Raw genomic sequence first — 16,072 nt, 5'->3', positions numbered from 1 at the left:
GGGGAGGTGAGGTTAGGCCACCTCTTAAAGCCACATCCAGAGTTACGATTCTATGGTGATGCACCCCTCAAACCTGTGGGAAATGACACTCTTGTTTCTTTTGTTTTTTCATTTCGGATGACCGACCTTCTCCACCTCCATGGATAGGAGGAACTGACTAATAATATAAGCCAGTAAAACCAGTTCTACCCAACTCACAGGAGGCTTTTTAATGTGGCATTTGCTTTGGAATATTATTGTTAAAGACTTTTGGAAAGCCTAAATATTATTAACTGTTCACTGGTTCTCCATTGTCTACATGTTTATTTTAGATTCTCATGGATTAGTGAGGCATGATTACCTCTCAATGAAATCATGTCCTATTATTTTTCAAGTCAGTTATTAAGCACCAACTACTGTGGGTGCCAGGCAATGTCCTAACACTGGGCATACCAAGAAGGGCAATGAACAGTCCCTGCTCTCAAGTAGTTTACAATCTAATGGGGCTGGCTATAGCAGGATGGATATATAGATATAGATATATAGACATATAGATACACACACACACACACACAACACACATACACACTGGTTAGTTTGGGGATAATTTCAGAGTGGAGGGACTAGGATCCAAGGGATAGGTAAAGGTTTCTTGCAGAAGGTGAAACTTCAGCTAAGACTTGGAGGAAGGGAACTAGGGAAACTTGGAGGGGAAGATGAGCAGGAAGAGTGATTCAGATAGGAGACAAGCCAGGAAGCAGATCACTTACTTCTATCATTTATTTTTAGGAATTAACATATCCGAAGAATTTAGAACAAAATCATGTTTTCCTAGAAAATTTATCAAGGTATAGTGAGATGTTTATTTATGACAATCCCATGAAATATGCTCTCCTTGTATATGGAAGTGTGATTAATATTGCTACTGAGGAATCATATTTTGCCCCCTGCCTGATACCTATGGAGTTTTGTCAGGTAAGAAGGATGATTCTTTGCATTCTAAACTTGCACCTTATTATTCTTTGCTGGTTTCCCACAATTTTTTTCAGGGTGCTGTATAAAATTGCTTTTATATTCTACCTACAATACTAAAAAAAATATAACTCTACCTCAAAAGCACAGCTCCCATAGCCCCCTATCTTATTTATCCTGTGTCAGGGGAAAGGGACTGGACCTGTGATTTCATCAACCTAGGGAATTTCTTAGTGAGAAAACTTTTTACATATGCAGGTCAAAATCCTCTTCTCAATTTGTAGACTTAGAGAGTTTTTTAAGAGCACTGAGAGGTTAAGTGATTGATCCAGGGTCACACAGTCTGGAGAGAGAGAGCACTTGAACCCAGGTCTTCCTGACTTTGAGACCATGTCCTTATCCACTAACCCATGTCACATTTTTTTTAACCATACAAAAACTTTAATACCAGGGAGTGTTATTTTTGATTGATTTTGTTTTGAGATTCTTTCATTCCTTTGATTACAAAAAAGTTCTGAGTAGGTCTGGAAATCCAAGCTTGACCCCTCACAACCCATGAGATAAGGCAGTTATTTATAAAATACCTGATCTCTCACCAGACTCCAAGGCTGGGCTTCAAATTCATGATAGGTTTATGAATTCAAAAACTGAACAAATAAAAAAAATGAATAAATATTGAATTTAGGCATTGATGATAAAATCATAATCATTTTAAAACATTTCAAACTCTGCATTTACTGATGTGAAGGGAGGAGGGCCAATGACTGGGAGAATGGTGGCCTTTTTCAGTTTGATAAGGGTATGTCTTGTTTCCTCTACAAAAATCTCATTTTGGAATGAATGGTTCTTATGATGATTACCTTATTTTTATATCACCCTCATTTCCAAATATCTCTCTTCCTTTCCCCACACAGGAAGCCATTCCTTGTAAGAAGGAATACAAAAAGAGAAAAAAAATGTTTCTGCAAAACTAGCTAAAATGGTCAACCAATTCTGAGATTATTAACAGTGAGTTTAACTGATAGCTCCTCCCCACTGCAAAGAAGGCAGGGAGATACAGACTCATATCCCTCTTTATAGCCAAACTTGGCCATTATAATTACATTTATCTTTTTGTTGTTGAGGTATTGTGTATATCTATTTTTCTGTTCCCTTTGCATCACTTCATTTGTGTTTTTATATTTCTCTGTATTCCTTAGAATCATAGTTTCTTACAAAGCAATAATAATTCCATTTCATTCATGTGTCAAGATTGCTTTGATCTGTTGCCCAACAGAGGGATCCATGGGTCAAACGATATGGACATTTTAGTCCCTTAGCACAATTCTACTTTGCAATCTAAAGTGGTTGGACAAATTCACAGCTCTATTAACAGTCTAATCTGTCAGTGTGCTTTTCTTCCCATAACCTTTCCAACATGAACTATTTCTATCTTTTGTCATTTTTACAACTTTCTGAGTTTTAGGTGAAAAACAAGAGTGCTTAATATTTTTCTTAGTAGCCATTTGAAGCAATTTATCATATTAGTAGTAGTTCAATATTTTTCTTTTGAGAAAAATTACTCATATCTTTGCTGATGTTTATATTGTGTTAGTGTCATACATGCCTTGGATATTTAGAAGTTTATCAGAGATATTTGATATTTGATAAAAAAAATTTTTTAACAGGTGACTGTTTCTTTACTTATCCTAATTGATTTGTTCCCACAAAAACTTTTCAATGCCCTGGAATCATTATTATCACTTATAACTCTAAAATGCTCAGCACAGTTGCTGGCACACAGTAGACACTATATATGTAAATTCCCTTTACTCTCTTAATCTTTTATGATCACTTGTATTCTTCATCTGGTTAAGAATTCTTCCTCTAACCATTGCTGTCTCAGAGATATATGGCCTTGTCTCTCTGGATTTTTTATATTTAATATTTGATATTCACAGCACATTCATTTGAATTTATTGTACTAAAAGATATTAGTCTAAACCTAATTCCTGCCAAACTGCTTTCTAGTTTTCTAGTAGTTTTTGACAAATAATAATTTCTTTCCCATGTAATTTATATTAAATAATTAATTCTGATCCATTCTTAACCTGTTCTACTGATCTACTTTTCTAATTATTTAAAAAAACTAATACTAAATAGATTTGATGATATTTGCTTATAGTATAATTTGAGGTCAAAAACCAGTATTCTCTTTCATTCCTTTTTTATTTTATTTTTCCCTTAAGATTCTATTTTAAATTCTTTCTGATTAGGTGTTTTTTTTTTTGTCTAGCTCCTCAAAGTATCTCCCTGTAATTTTGATTGCTAAAATACTAATTCTGAAATCAAATACCAGTCTCTTTTATGATTTTGGTATATCCTAATCTTAAACATTGAATTTTTTTTAGTTTTTAAGCGTTATTTTTTCAAAGAGTATTTTGCCTCTCTTATCTCAGTTTGTCTTTTTATTTCTCTATATTCATGTCACCAATCAATGTTATCTTTGAAGAGACCACTATGGATTCAGGTTTTTCTATTTTGCCTATTATTTTTGCTGTGAGGGCTTTGAAATTCTTCTTTCACAATTTTTATTTCTCTCTTGAACCAATCTGGAACATCCTGCTTTATTGTTTTTTTCCTTTGCTTCAGTTTCCTTTTATTGAAATATTTATTTGAATTCATTAAGATGTCTTTATACATATTAATACAAAATATTAATATTTCCTTGATTATTTATCTGATCATGCCCAAAGTTTTAAATAGAATTTTTTCCTTCTGAGATTTTTAGCAATTTTAGTCTAGGTCCTTCCCCCTATAAATTCCCTTATTGCTCATTTTCTGACTTCCCACTTCTTCCCACTTCTTCCCACTTCTTCCCACTTCCAACTTCTTCCCACCTATCTCTGAAGGACTGGATCTCAAATCTGTTTCAGTCTTCTTCCATAGTGGGAATTCAAGTTTTATCATCCTCATTTTCCTCTCCTCACCCTCCCACCACTGAATTCTGAGATGACATACTGTCCCTAGCCATAGTTGGCCTTTCTTTCAATCTTGGTGCAACTCTACATATATGTTGGCATCTTGCTCAGTTCCTGCTGTTTTTTAACTTTCTGATCAATTGCTTCTATTATAGTGTATTGTTGCTTCAGCAAAGTAAGCATTCTCTTTCCTATTTTTTTACCTCCTCCACAAGGAGGGAAGGAAGACTGAGGTCTAATGCTTATTGTCTAAGGATGGTATAGTAATGGCAGGTCTTGAGAGGCTTTGGAAAATTGTTTCCCAGATTTGTATGCATTTTTTAAATGCATAAGCATGTTTTTTTTTTTAAAATGAAATTTCCTTTTCCAATAATTCTTCATGAGTTTTTGTCATTGCAATATAGAAATGGTGCTGATTTTTGCATATTTATTTTGTATCATGCTACTTTCTTGATGCTAATTATTTTCTCAATTATTTTCTCAATTCAGATTTTTCTAAATATTGTATCATATCATCAGCAAATAAGGATAGTTTGTCTTTATTCATGTCTTTAATTTTTTCTCTTACCTTATTTATATTGCTAACATCTCTAGAACCATATAAAATAATAGGAGAAAAGAGACAGCCTCATTTTATTCCAGAATTTACTGGAAAAGCTTCTAGTGTCTCTTCATCAATCAATGCTTGCATATATATGTATTTATATATATATAATTTATGCATATGTGTGTGTTTGTGTCTATGTTACTACAGTAAAAAGGTTCTTATATATCTAGGCTTTGTAGGGATTTTTTCCCAAGTATAAATGAATATTATACATTTTTTAAAAAAAAGTTAGATATAGAACTAAACAAATTATTATAGAATTTAGAGCTGAAAATGGAAGCATTAAGGTTTAATATTTTTCAGCCTCATTTAATCCCATTACAAAATTAGATGATATGTTAAGATACTGAGAAATTATAAAGAAATATTTAAAAAAGCCAGAAATATGAAAAATATTCTTAAAAGACCACAAAATACTAAAAACATTAAATAATTTAGGGAATACAAGCAAAAATACTGGGCTAAGTGGAGATTTAATGATGACATCCTGAAAGATGATTGGGGCAAAGAACAAATCATAGAAATAATAGTTATGTAAAAGAGAATGATATAGATAAGATAACACAAAATTTCTGAGATGTAACTAATGCCGTCCTTAAAGAACATATTTCAGCAAAATAGAAAAAAAAGAAGATAAATGCACTGAATTAAAAATTAAAAATTAGAAAATCAAATAAACCTCAAATAGTTAAAAATGATGAACTTTTTGAAATTGGAAAAGAAATAGAATTCCAAAATACCCAAAAGACTATGGAATTGATAAATAAAACTAAAAATGAGTGAGAAGTTTGAAACGAGTAGCAGAATTGTTTATACTTTTGCTAACCTGATTAAAAAGTAAATAGAGGAAACTCAAGTTAACCAAATAAAAATGGTCTCAAACATTTTGAAATAAAACTTGTGATTATAATATCGAAAATAAAGATAATAAGGAGATGGCTGACTATTGTTATTAATTTTGACTCATCTTTCAGATACAAGGTACATCTGATATAAACAAATTGCTGATTGTACCAAAAGAAGACCTTCTAGAATAATGAGACTGTAGAAAAAAATGATACCAGGAACCTTGGTAAGGAGACGGGTACTTTAATACATCTATAATTTGCTTTTAATTTTAAGGAAATAAATTTAATTTTTTTAATTGTATTTGTCAAATCTGGTTTGAGGATAAGCTGGTCCTAGGATTAAAAAGGCTTTTTGCTTTTCTATGCCAGGTGATTCCCATCCTCCTAGATGGAGGATCAGCTCCTATTAAAGTTTTACACTGTGTGCTAAATGTACAGTAGTTCTATTTGGCATGTTTGATGAACTGGAGATTGGAGATACATTCTTTGCTATTCATTTTACTTTGTAAAGCTTGAGTGATTTCATAGTTCTTTTCTTCCTTTAGTAGATCTAAATAGTTCAGTCTTTGACCCTCATCTGTGGGGGGCCGAGACAATTCATTCTGGGAGTGAGTAAAGTGACCTTGGTAGACACATGATAGAAAAAAGTAGGGGGGACCTTGTAGTCTTAATTGTTTTGCTCTTTTGAGCCAGGAGGAGAGTGGTTACTGTCAATAAGATAAAAGTGAAAATGGGGGTCTCTGGGAATGTCATGGTTGGGGGGGTATGAGAGAGTAATGCTGTTATCAGAATCTGGAAATATAAGCATACATTTAAGGACAGAAAGGGATGCCAATTTAAGACCTTCCAATTGTGGTTATAATTTCAGACACATCTTTGCTTGCAACTTTAGTAATCACTTGACTTTCACTATTCCTTTTTCAACATACTGGAGCCTTTGCACTGCCCTTCCTAGGTCATACTTCTCAACTTGGATTAGTCTTGCTTTTCTTTCTTTCTATTTGAGTTCTCGCTCCTCTCTGGTGCCTCCTTAGCCTTTTGACTTCTTGAGAGAACATAGTTGTTCTTTGCAGCATTTAACAATCAATTCAGTTTTTCCTGAAGAAAACTATGCATTTGATAGAACTATCAATAAGTTTCCACTGAGATCTCTTTCTTCTGCCCAAGCCTGAACCTGAGTGGTGATGATGTTTGGTCTTCTTTCTCGAAGAAGACCACAACATCAGGGAGATGATGCCATGACAAGCATGTGAATTGAATTTGAGTGAGGGGGGCCGTGCTAAGGTCATCAGCCTGACTTTCTTCTCCAGAGCCATCTAGGTTCCAGTGGCCAGATATAGATCAGATCAACTGGAGATAGTCCTGAATGTTGGGCAATAGGGTTAAGTGACTTACCCAAGGTCAAACATCTTAGTAAGACTCGATTTGAACTCCTGTCCTCCTGTCTCCAAGGTCAGTGCTCTATCCACTGCACCACCTAGCTGTCCTTTAATGAGGATCCACTGGAGAACAAGTCTGGCACCAGCAGCCATTTAATTCCAGCTCCAACAGAGTATATTAAAGGGTTTTAGATATAGCCTTTAAATGACTTGACCTAATCAATCAATAGAAATTCATTTGGTGCATTTTATTAAGTCATTCTAGGATTTAGGGTTCCCAAAACAAATGTGCCCTCAAGGACCTCACATTCTATTGGAGGAGACAATGTGTACATTTCAAATTTATATATAAAAGGTAATTTGGAGATATTAGGATATGTGACAACTGGGAAAAGTTCAATGCAGGAGATGGGTTTGAACTGAATCTTGAAGGAAAGTAAAAATTCTAAGAGGCAGAAGTGAAGAGAAAATCCCTAAATTATTTAATGTTTTCGTTCAGTACTTTATGATCTTTTAAGAATGTTTCATATTTTTGTTTTTTTAATATTTCTTTATAATTTCTCTGTATCTTAACATAGGATCTAACTTTGTAGTGGGATTAAATGAGGCTGAGAAATATTAACAAAGATAGGAAATAAAGGGTCATGCTTAAAAGAATAGTAAGAATGACCATTCATTAATTCTAGCTCGTGTGTAATAAAGCTGAAAAGTTGAGATGGAACAAGTCTGTGAAGAGCTTTAAAAGTCAAATAAAGAATTTATATTCGATCTTAAAAGTAATAAAGGACCACTCAAGTTTATTAGGTAGATCAATAGTTTAGGCCTGAGCTTTTGGAAAATCATTTTGGCAATTGTGTGGAGGGCAGTTTGGAATTAGAAACTAATTAGGAAGTTATTACAAGGGTTTTAAGCAAGAAATGATGAAGGCCTGAACCATGGTGGTGCCTCTTTGAATGGGGAAGTGGTGATTGATACACGAGTGGAGATAGAAAGAAGAAGGAATGATAGTGAGGAATTAAGGGATTCAATTAAATAATTTGATAAACATTTATTAAACTCCTCTTATTTGTCAGATATGCGGCTAATGGCTAGAAAGATAACACCAAGATTGTAAACCTGGGCAATTGGAAGGATGGTGTTCTCATGACAGAAAAAGAGAAGTTAGCAACAGGGATGACTTTCTGGGGAAAAATTATGAGTTCAATTTTAAACATATTGAGAGGCTATGGGTCATTCAGTTTAAAACATTTGATAGCTATTTTTTGATGCAAGATTGGAACACAGGAGAGACACTAGAGCTGTGTATATTGATCTGGAAGTCGTTTACAAAGAGATGATATTTAGATCCATAGGAACTGATGAAATGAATGAGAGATGAAAAAGAAAGAGGGAAAAAAAAGAACTATGAAAGGGGCCCCCTCCCCCACTCCCCAGTTAAGCGATGTGATATGGAGGATGTCAGAGTAAAGGAGACTGAGGAGTGGTCAGACAGTTTAGAGGAGAATCAAGAGAGGGCAACCTCATGCAACCCCAGAGAGGAGAGAGTACCCAGGAGAAATGAGTGGTCTGCTGCAGAGAAGTCAAGGAAGATGAGGTCACAGCAGGTAACGAGAAAACAGCAATATCTGCAGCAGGCCCCTCCTGCTACTTTGGAGAGACATTGTTCTCCTGGCCCTTATGTCCAGATTACCAAGTAGTATTACTGAATAATAAAGAAGAATTTATGTTTCAGAGAATTCTCCATTACCACCACCTTCAGTGATGGTGGAATGTCAAGGATATGGACCAGAACACCAAACCTACCTTTCCTCTCCACCAAGCCAAAGACCCACTTCTCCTAATACTTCCCTTTGTATGATAGTAGTCAAGAGCTGCCGAGGGGCTGGTCTGTATCAGAATTAAGCCTAGCCAAACCTAGTCCATGTAACATTTATCACATGTGAACTCATAATTTATGAAATTATGAAAAAGGCCATGATGACAGTGGGAAATGAAGCTGTGATCCTTGTAATTTTAATGAAGCAGAGAGAACAGTTGGAAATACTTAGCAGCATGGGCCCAATGGAGATGGAAGAGAGCTTGGTGGGGAGGAGTTATTGGTTTCATTTTTTTTTATGCAAAGCAATGGGGTTAAGTGATTTGCCCAAGGTCACACAACTAGGTAATTATTAAGTGTCTGAAGTGGGATTTGAATGCAGCTCCTTCTGACTCCAGGACCAGCACTCTATCCACTTTGCCACCCGGCCACCCCCCATATACTAATTTTAAATGAAAGATTCTAATACACACACAAACACACACACACACACACACACACATATATACATACCACATCATATACATATATGAATGCTGATGAAAAGAAGATCAACACAGTTATCTTAAAAAGAATGACTTGTGTTCTATCTTGTAGATATCTGCCTTAAAGAGACATTACTTTTACTAGAGATCATTCATTTGAGCATGATGGGAAGTTGAAAATGTTTCATTATAAACAGTTTATTTGATATGCACTGTTTTGGAATTGATTACTCAGTGTATTGAAACATTCCATCCTGGAAACATTTGTTACAATTGAAGTTTATATGGTCAGTTTTAAATGATTTCATTTTTGTATTTGAGTCCATCTTCTTAAAAAAAATGTCGTGCTATTAATTCCTTAACAACATCTCATCCTCTTAATGGGAAAAATAAACAATACTAGGTATACAAATTGAGTTCTAATTTTTGGTTTGTATCTGAATTTCTTAGTTATATCAGCATGACAATTGGTTAACCTAAAAATGTAAATTCTGCTCTTAGTCCCTAGATTCCTAATTTGATTTTCCAATAGTAGAGACTTAAGGTTTGAGCTAACTTTCATTATTTTACCTGCTTAAGGACAAAACAAAATTTTAAATTGTATTAATACCAATTATACAGGAGATTTTATAGGGAAGATGAGCACTACATTTGACCAGGGCTGAAAAATCCAGACAAGTACCCATTACTGTAAGTCCACCCTGTCAATCAGACTGCTGCCTTAGATGATCCCCAGAGAACTAGATAATTGTATGATAGAAGTTTTCCATTTTTACTCCTTGTGTCTTTTATATGAAAAGTGTATTTTGACAATTCTCCACTCAATCTCCATCTTCCCTCACATTGTTTCTCATCATAATGCCCATTATGTTAAGAATCCTTGATGAAGTGTTTGTAATGTCAATTAGTGGTCCATCTAAGAGACTGCATCTTTGGGAGAATGAGAGACATGATTATTTCTGTCTTGTATTTAATAATTAATTTTTGAATTAGGACCAACGTTTTCCCCCTTTCCTACTTCCTTATTCAGAAATCAGCCCCTGTCGGTTATTCAGATAGCCTTTAAAACACAGAACTGAGAAATGTCAATAACCCACAACTCTCAGGAGTGGAGAAATACGAAAGGAGGGAGTTGCGATCAGCAATGGCAATGGTGGAAAAATATGGAAGTAACTTTTGTGATGGACTTATCATAAAGAATTTGATCCACCTGCAACAGAGTTGTTGGTGTTGGAATAAAGACTGAAGCACATTATTTTGGGGGGGGTGCAGGGCAAATGGGGCTGGGTGGCCTGCCTGGGGCCACAATAGCAGGGTGATTGTTGGGTGTTTGAGGCCGGATTTGGCCCCGGGTGCTCCTGGCTCAAGGGCCAATGCTCTGTCCACCACCCAGCCACCTCTAGTATTATTACTATTTTATTTTATGTTGGGTCTTTTTTTTTCTTTTTTTGGTTTTAGCAGGGCAGTGGGGTTGGGGTGGCTTGCATGTTACACAGCTGGGTGATTGTTGGGTGTACGGGGCCGGATATGGGCTTGGGTGCTCCTGGCTCCAGGGCTGGTGCTCCGTCCATTGCGCCACCTGGCCATACCTACAATTATTACTATTATTTTTTTAATTTTAATTTTTTTCTCTCCCCCTTACTTTATTGCTCAAGTGAGTCTATATTTTTTTGGGGGGAGGGGGTATTTTGTTTACTCTTAAACAAGTATATTTTATTAATGTATAAAAACATTATTTGTACAAAATGAGAATAAATAAATATTAAATATAAAATACATAACTGATACTGAGAGGGAGAATTCAGATCTGTTCAAAAGGTAAAATCGATGAAGTCCAGCCAATTGGGTTTTCTCAGAAAGGTTTGGGAAAATGTGGATTCTGCATTTTGTTAAGAAAGGTGATATGGATACAAATAATTCTGGCTTTTTAAAAAATATTTATTCTATTATATAATTTTAGATATATTTTGTATATATATCACTACATGCAAAGAGAGTTTTCAACAGTCAGTCATTTTTTGTAAGATTTTGAATTTCACATTTTTCTCCCTCCTTCCCTTCTCTCCCCCTCCCCCCGACAGAAAGCAATCCAATTTATACATGTTAAACATATATTCTTATTAATCATATGAAATAAGATTCAAATCAAAATAAAGAGGGGAAAAATATAAACCATATTGAAATACAAATTGAAGGTAGTAACCTCAGATAATTCTCTTTATAACTGAGTGATCCCAGTCATGTCCTTAGCTTCTCAGTGGAATAAGCTAGTTTCTTATTATAATATTAATTCTTCTCATTACTTGTTAACCAATCAGAGTTGATTTTCACCCACAGGTACACCTCCTTTTCAAAAAACTTTTTAAGTATGAAAGGTTTCACAGATTAGGCCTCTTTTGGTTATTAAGAAGCTCAATGAGCCTTTTTTTTTTAACTAACCTATTTGTTAACAGGGGCTGATAAAATTGATTATAATTTAGTCAGAAGCTGTTTCTGTCTCTCAAAAATTTATGAAATACATATGCATACTACATCTAGTTACTGCTAAATGTAATATTCAAATGAATGTATATATACATATAATACATTATATAAATATGTATATGTAAGTGTGAATATTTGTATCTTTCATCTATCTGTGAATGAAAATTCCATTTAGAGGTAGCTTGGTATATATATATATGTATATATATAATATATCTAAAATTATGTAATAGAATAATCCATTTGGAGACAATTAGATATGATAGATATTTTATATTCTCTAGTAGCATATATAATGTATATATATACATGTATTTCAACATATATCTTTATATATAATAATTCAGTTAGAAGTAGCTTGGTATAGTGATATATTCTGTAGCATACATATATAGAATTATTTTATATAGGAATATTTATGCATATATGCATAGATATTTCTATAGCTATATTAAAATAGTCCATTTAGAGGCAGATTGGTGTAATGACCAAAAACTTGGATTTGGAATTCTGCCCCTTAATGGATAACAATCACAATAATAATAATAAAAAATATAATAATAATAATAATAAATAGTTATAAAGTACTTTATATGGGGCTTTAAAGCTCATAGAACACTTCACATTTTCTTGCATTTAACCCTTACTTATATCATAGTAACCCTATGAGCCAAGGTGCTGTCATTATTGTCATTTTAAGAAATGAAGAATCTAAGGTTGAGAGAGACTGAATGATTTGATCAGGAAGTGTTTGAGGCAAATCTGAACTGAGATTTTTCTGACTTCTTATCTAAGGTTATATCCATAAGACTTAAGCTGTCTCACAAAGAGCAACTGTGGGCATGTTTCATCTCTCGGAGCCTCAGTTTACTCATCCGTAAAATGAGTATCAGTTTTTATTCAGCCTACCTCCCAGGACTGGGAATTGTGATTATTCCAAAGAATGAAGCAGTCATGGGGCTTGAAACCAGGTCAAGCCTTTGAATTTGGTGCTGAATCAGGAGGAGTATTTCCTTCTCAGCCTCCTCCCAGAGGCTACTTTCATATGAATCTAACATCTTCTGTGATTTTGAATGTGACTTTTAGTGACTCACCCTCAGGCACTGTCTCTTTTCTGGACCTGTCTCTGGTCACCCTGTCTCTCCCAAGAGGGATTTGGCACCTGTTTCTTGACACATAGATGTATATCAGTGTTGTAGACCTGGGTGGTTAAGTAGAATGCTTCATGCTTAGGATGAACTTCACAAAAATCTAAACCAAGGGATTAAAAAGAACTAATCAGATCCACTTAAAAAAATGTTTTTTTAAGGCAATGAGGTTAAATGACTTGCCCAAGTTCACACAACTAGGCAATTTATTAAGTGTCTGAGGCCAGATTCGAGATCAGGTCCTCCTGTATCCAGGGCCAGTGCTCTATCCATTGTGCCACCTAGCTGCCCCCAGATCCACTTTTAAAGGCAATTTCATCTCAAGGAAGGGAGTCTCAGGAGTGAGAAAGGAATGGTTGGTGTTCATTTGAGTGGCAGCAGTTGGGAATGGGGTAGAGAGGAAGCACTTATCACTGGTAGTTTCCAATTTTAACTCTTGGTAACTAAATAGTTAACTCAATTTGCAGCTTCTAAAGTATAATATTATAAATGTCATCAGCTCCCTCTAAATGTCAGCGCCTTGAATGGAGCCTAGGTATCCTGTTCTAGTTATGGTTCTGTCACACAGGGATGTGAACCATACCTAAAGATGCCCACTCTGATTTGTAACATTTTACTAAGAAATTTTTAGTTCAATTTAGGCTACATATTTCGACAAGTCTAACTAAGGCTGGTATTCTTTTTATCCTCAGAGAAATAAACCAACAGTATTTTAATGAAGAGTCAGAGCCCCTTGTTAAGAAAAGTAAAATGGTGAGTTCAAATAGTTTGACTTCTTTCTTTTTGGTTCTTTTTGTAAATTATGACAAAGCCAAATATAAAACATTTGGAAATATTGAGAGGAGAGACAAAATTATTTTAGAAGTGAATTGTGGAATATTTTTAAATAATTGCAATGTAACTGCAATCTTGCCATAAATTTTAGAAATATTTAAATTTTAAAAGCAAAGGTCTGTGTAGAAAGATTGCATTTGGAGTATCCCTCTTATCATTCTCTTGGCTACTTTTGTTGTTCTTAAGAATTCAAATTCCATTGCTGTTTAAAAACATTATTGTCATGCAGAAATCAGTGGCAAAGATGGGAATATTGTTCACATAATATTTCTTCCTTTGCATTGTTCTTTGAAATTTAGAATTAAAGACTATGCCAATTCAATTAATATGTGCCTTCAATTACTGTGCCTTATAAATAACTTAGCTGAAACAATGTATTTCTCATGTAAATGGCCCTTATTTTAATCCTTTCGCCTCAATTTTTCCTTTGTAATACTTTTTGGAAAGTTCCAAACAATAATAGATCGCATTTATATATCACGTTACAGTTTGCAAAGCACTTTTTACACGAATTACGCCATTCGATCCTTACATAATCCTATGAGGTAGGTGCTATTATTATTTACTTTTTGCAGACAAGAAAATTGAAAGAAGTTAAGTGACTTGACCAGCAACATCAGTAAAGGTCTAAGTTAGTATTTGAACTCAGGTCTTCCTACCTCTAAGGCCTATACTCTTTCTTCTACATTCCCTCAATGCAAACTCAGTCTAAAATTTTTCTCTTGGCTTTTGTACAGATGGAGTCAGCCTCTTTAGACATGGAAACATTTTTAATCTGTTGTTTGGCTCCTATTGCTTCTGGGTAAAGACCATGGACTAATATCCACTTTTAGTGTCACAAGTCTCTCAAGAAGTTTTCTTAGATTATACCTGAAACCAATGACTGCTGAGTCTGTTTGACAAGGAAGGAGGCAACATGAACTGCTTTAGGACCCAGTGACGCTTTTGTTCTGTCTCCATCCATCCTTTCTTTCCTGTCCACCTTCTGCAGGACTTATCCATATCTCCCCTAGGTCCAACACAGGAGGTGCACTCGAAGATGCTTCCTCCTGACTTCACAGTGCCAAAGACTTAGTACTGAATTTGAGATGGAAACAGAATTCCACAGGATAATGAGTTCCAGCAGTCTAGCCAGCATTCATATTATATGATGGTCTACAAACTTGAGTCTTACCAGATGAGGTAAAGATAACAACTGATAGAATGTGATGGTCAATCCAGAAAAATTTACTATTAATAGTTCGGTAATGAGCAGGGGCTGTAATATTAATTCCTGGACTCAATGCTGTCATTATCTTGTTTTCTAGTTTTTGTTCCTTGTTTCTTTTTTCCTAATTTAGCAAAAGTAGAAGAATGGACTTTTCCCTAACATCACCTTGGCTTCTCAATGCAATTTTAAGGAGATAAATTGTTAGCATATTTAATTTTTGGCATTTTAACTGTAACATTTTAAAAAATTTTCTGAATAAAGTCAATTAAAAGCACAATTGTTCAGACTGTTTATTATTTATATTTCTGTGGTTCCATGATGGTTGTAAAGAGGCAATATTTCAAAGATCTAACATAGTGAATACCATGAGAGAAATGGAAAGGACCAAGTGGCAAGTCACAACTCTTCATCCTGGGATACAAATAAAAGCCCAAAGAAAAAGGGCCCTGACCACTAGGAGCTTAGAGAAAAGATAGTATATAAAAATGGAGAAGTGTTGACAAGGGGTGGGGAATTTGAGATATACCCAAAGGTATGGTGGTGAAATCTTGGAGAGTCAGGGAATAAAGGATGGCCAGTCCTCTCCAAAATGGAGGCCCCAGCAAGGGACTCATCAATGGAAAGAGACGACTGGCATGGAGTTCAATGTTTCATTGGGAGGAGGCCAAGGTAATGAGGGAAGGGGGTCCCCAAAATGAGAAGACAAAGTTAGGAGAGTCAGAAACATAGCCTGAAGTCTGGATGCTTTTGTTTGGTCTAACTTTGCAGATAGTCATCCATCCTTTCCTACCCTCTGCACTGCTTATCCATCTTCCCCTAAGTCCAACATAGGGGGTGCACTAGAAGATACTTCCTTGTGACTTCAGTGTATGGATTGGCTGCTTGTTATCCCAACCCCTGCATAGAACTCCTATGGGACCAGCCCATCTTCATACAATCCTACATCTCCAATGGCAGTCAAAATTTATTCTGGTCCTTCAAAACTCTTTGTTACAGCTGCTTCAATCTCATGAGGAATCACTCCATTTTAAAGTTTTCAGAGTCTGGCAGTAAAATATTGGATTTTTTAAAATGAGATTTTTCTGGGAGATATTTAAGGTCATCAAAATGTCTCAGGAGGTAGGGAGGCCTGAGAACAGTTGCTCAGTGTCAGAACACATGTAAAATTTATCAATTAAATTTACTGTCATATGGATGCAATTTGTGGTGCTCCAAAACAATAACAATTAAATCATAGATTACCATAAAGTTTGAAATATTGTGAGAATTAGCAAAATGTGAGACATGAGCACATGGTGGTTGGAAAAATGGCACTATGGGATTTGCTCAACATGGGGTTGCCACAAATTT

General features: G+C 35.0%; 1 protein-coding gene across 5 annotated transcripts in view; it reads left to right on the top strand.

The window, feature by feature from the left end:
- The window catches only part of SLC9C2 (solute carrier family 9 member C2 (putative)), a 118,504-nt gene extending 103,492 nt beyond the window's left edge, over window positions 1-15,012 (top strand). For 3 of the 5 annotated variants that reach the window (XM_074222042.1, XM_074222038.1, XM_074222043.1), the window contains 4 exons: window positions 769-954; window positions 5,493-5,590; window positions 13,371-13,431; window positions 14,250-14,388. In XM_074222042.1, the coding sequence (XP_074078143.1) occupies window positions 769-954; window positions 5,493-5,555 (249 nt within the window). In that variant the 3' untranslated portion in view covers window positions 5,556-5,590; window positions 13,371-13,431; window positions 14,250-14,388. Of the gene's footprint in view, window positions 1-768; window positions 955-1,865; window positions 1,967-5,492; window positions 5,591-13,370; window positions 13,432-14,249; window positions 14,389-14,525 lie in introns of those variants that run through there. The other 2 variants (XM_074222040.1, XM_074222041.1) reach the window with 2 other exon arrangements.
- The last annotated feature ends 1,060 nt before the right edge of the window (window positions 15,013-16,072 follow it).

This window comes from Macrotis lagotis, chromosome 2, assembly GCF_037893015.1.
Source record: "Macrotis lagotis isolate mMagLag1 chromosome 2, bilby.v1.9.chrom.fasta, whole genome shotgun sequence".
Classification (NCBI taxonomy): Eukaryota; Metazoa; Chordata; class Mammalia; order Peramelemorphia; family Peramelidae; genus Macrotis; species Macrotis lagotis.
The sequence above is the reverse complement of the archived record's forward strand: the minus strand, read 5'-3'. Positions and strand labels throughout refer to the sequence as shown.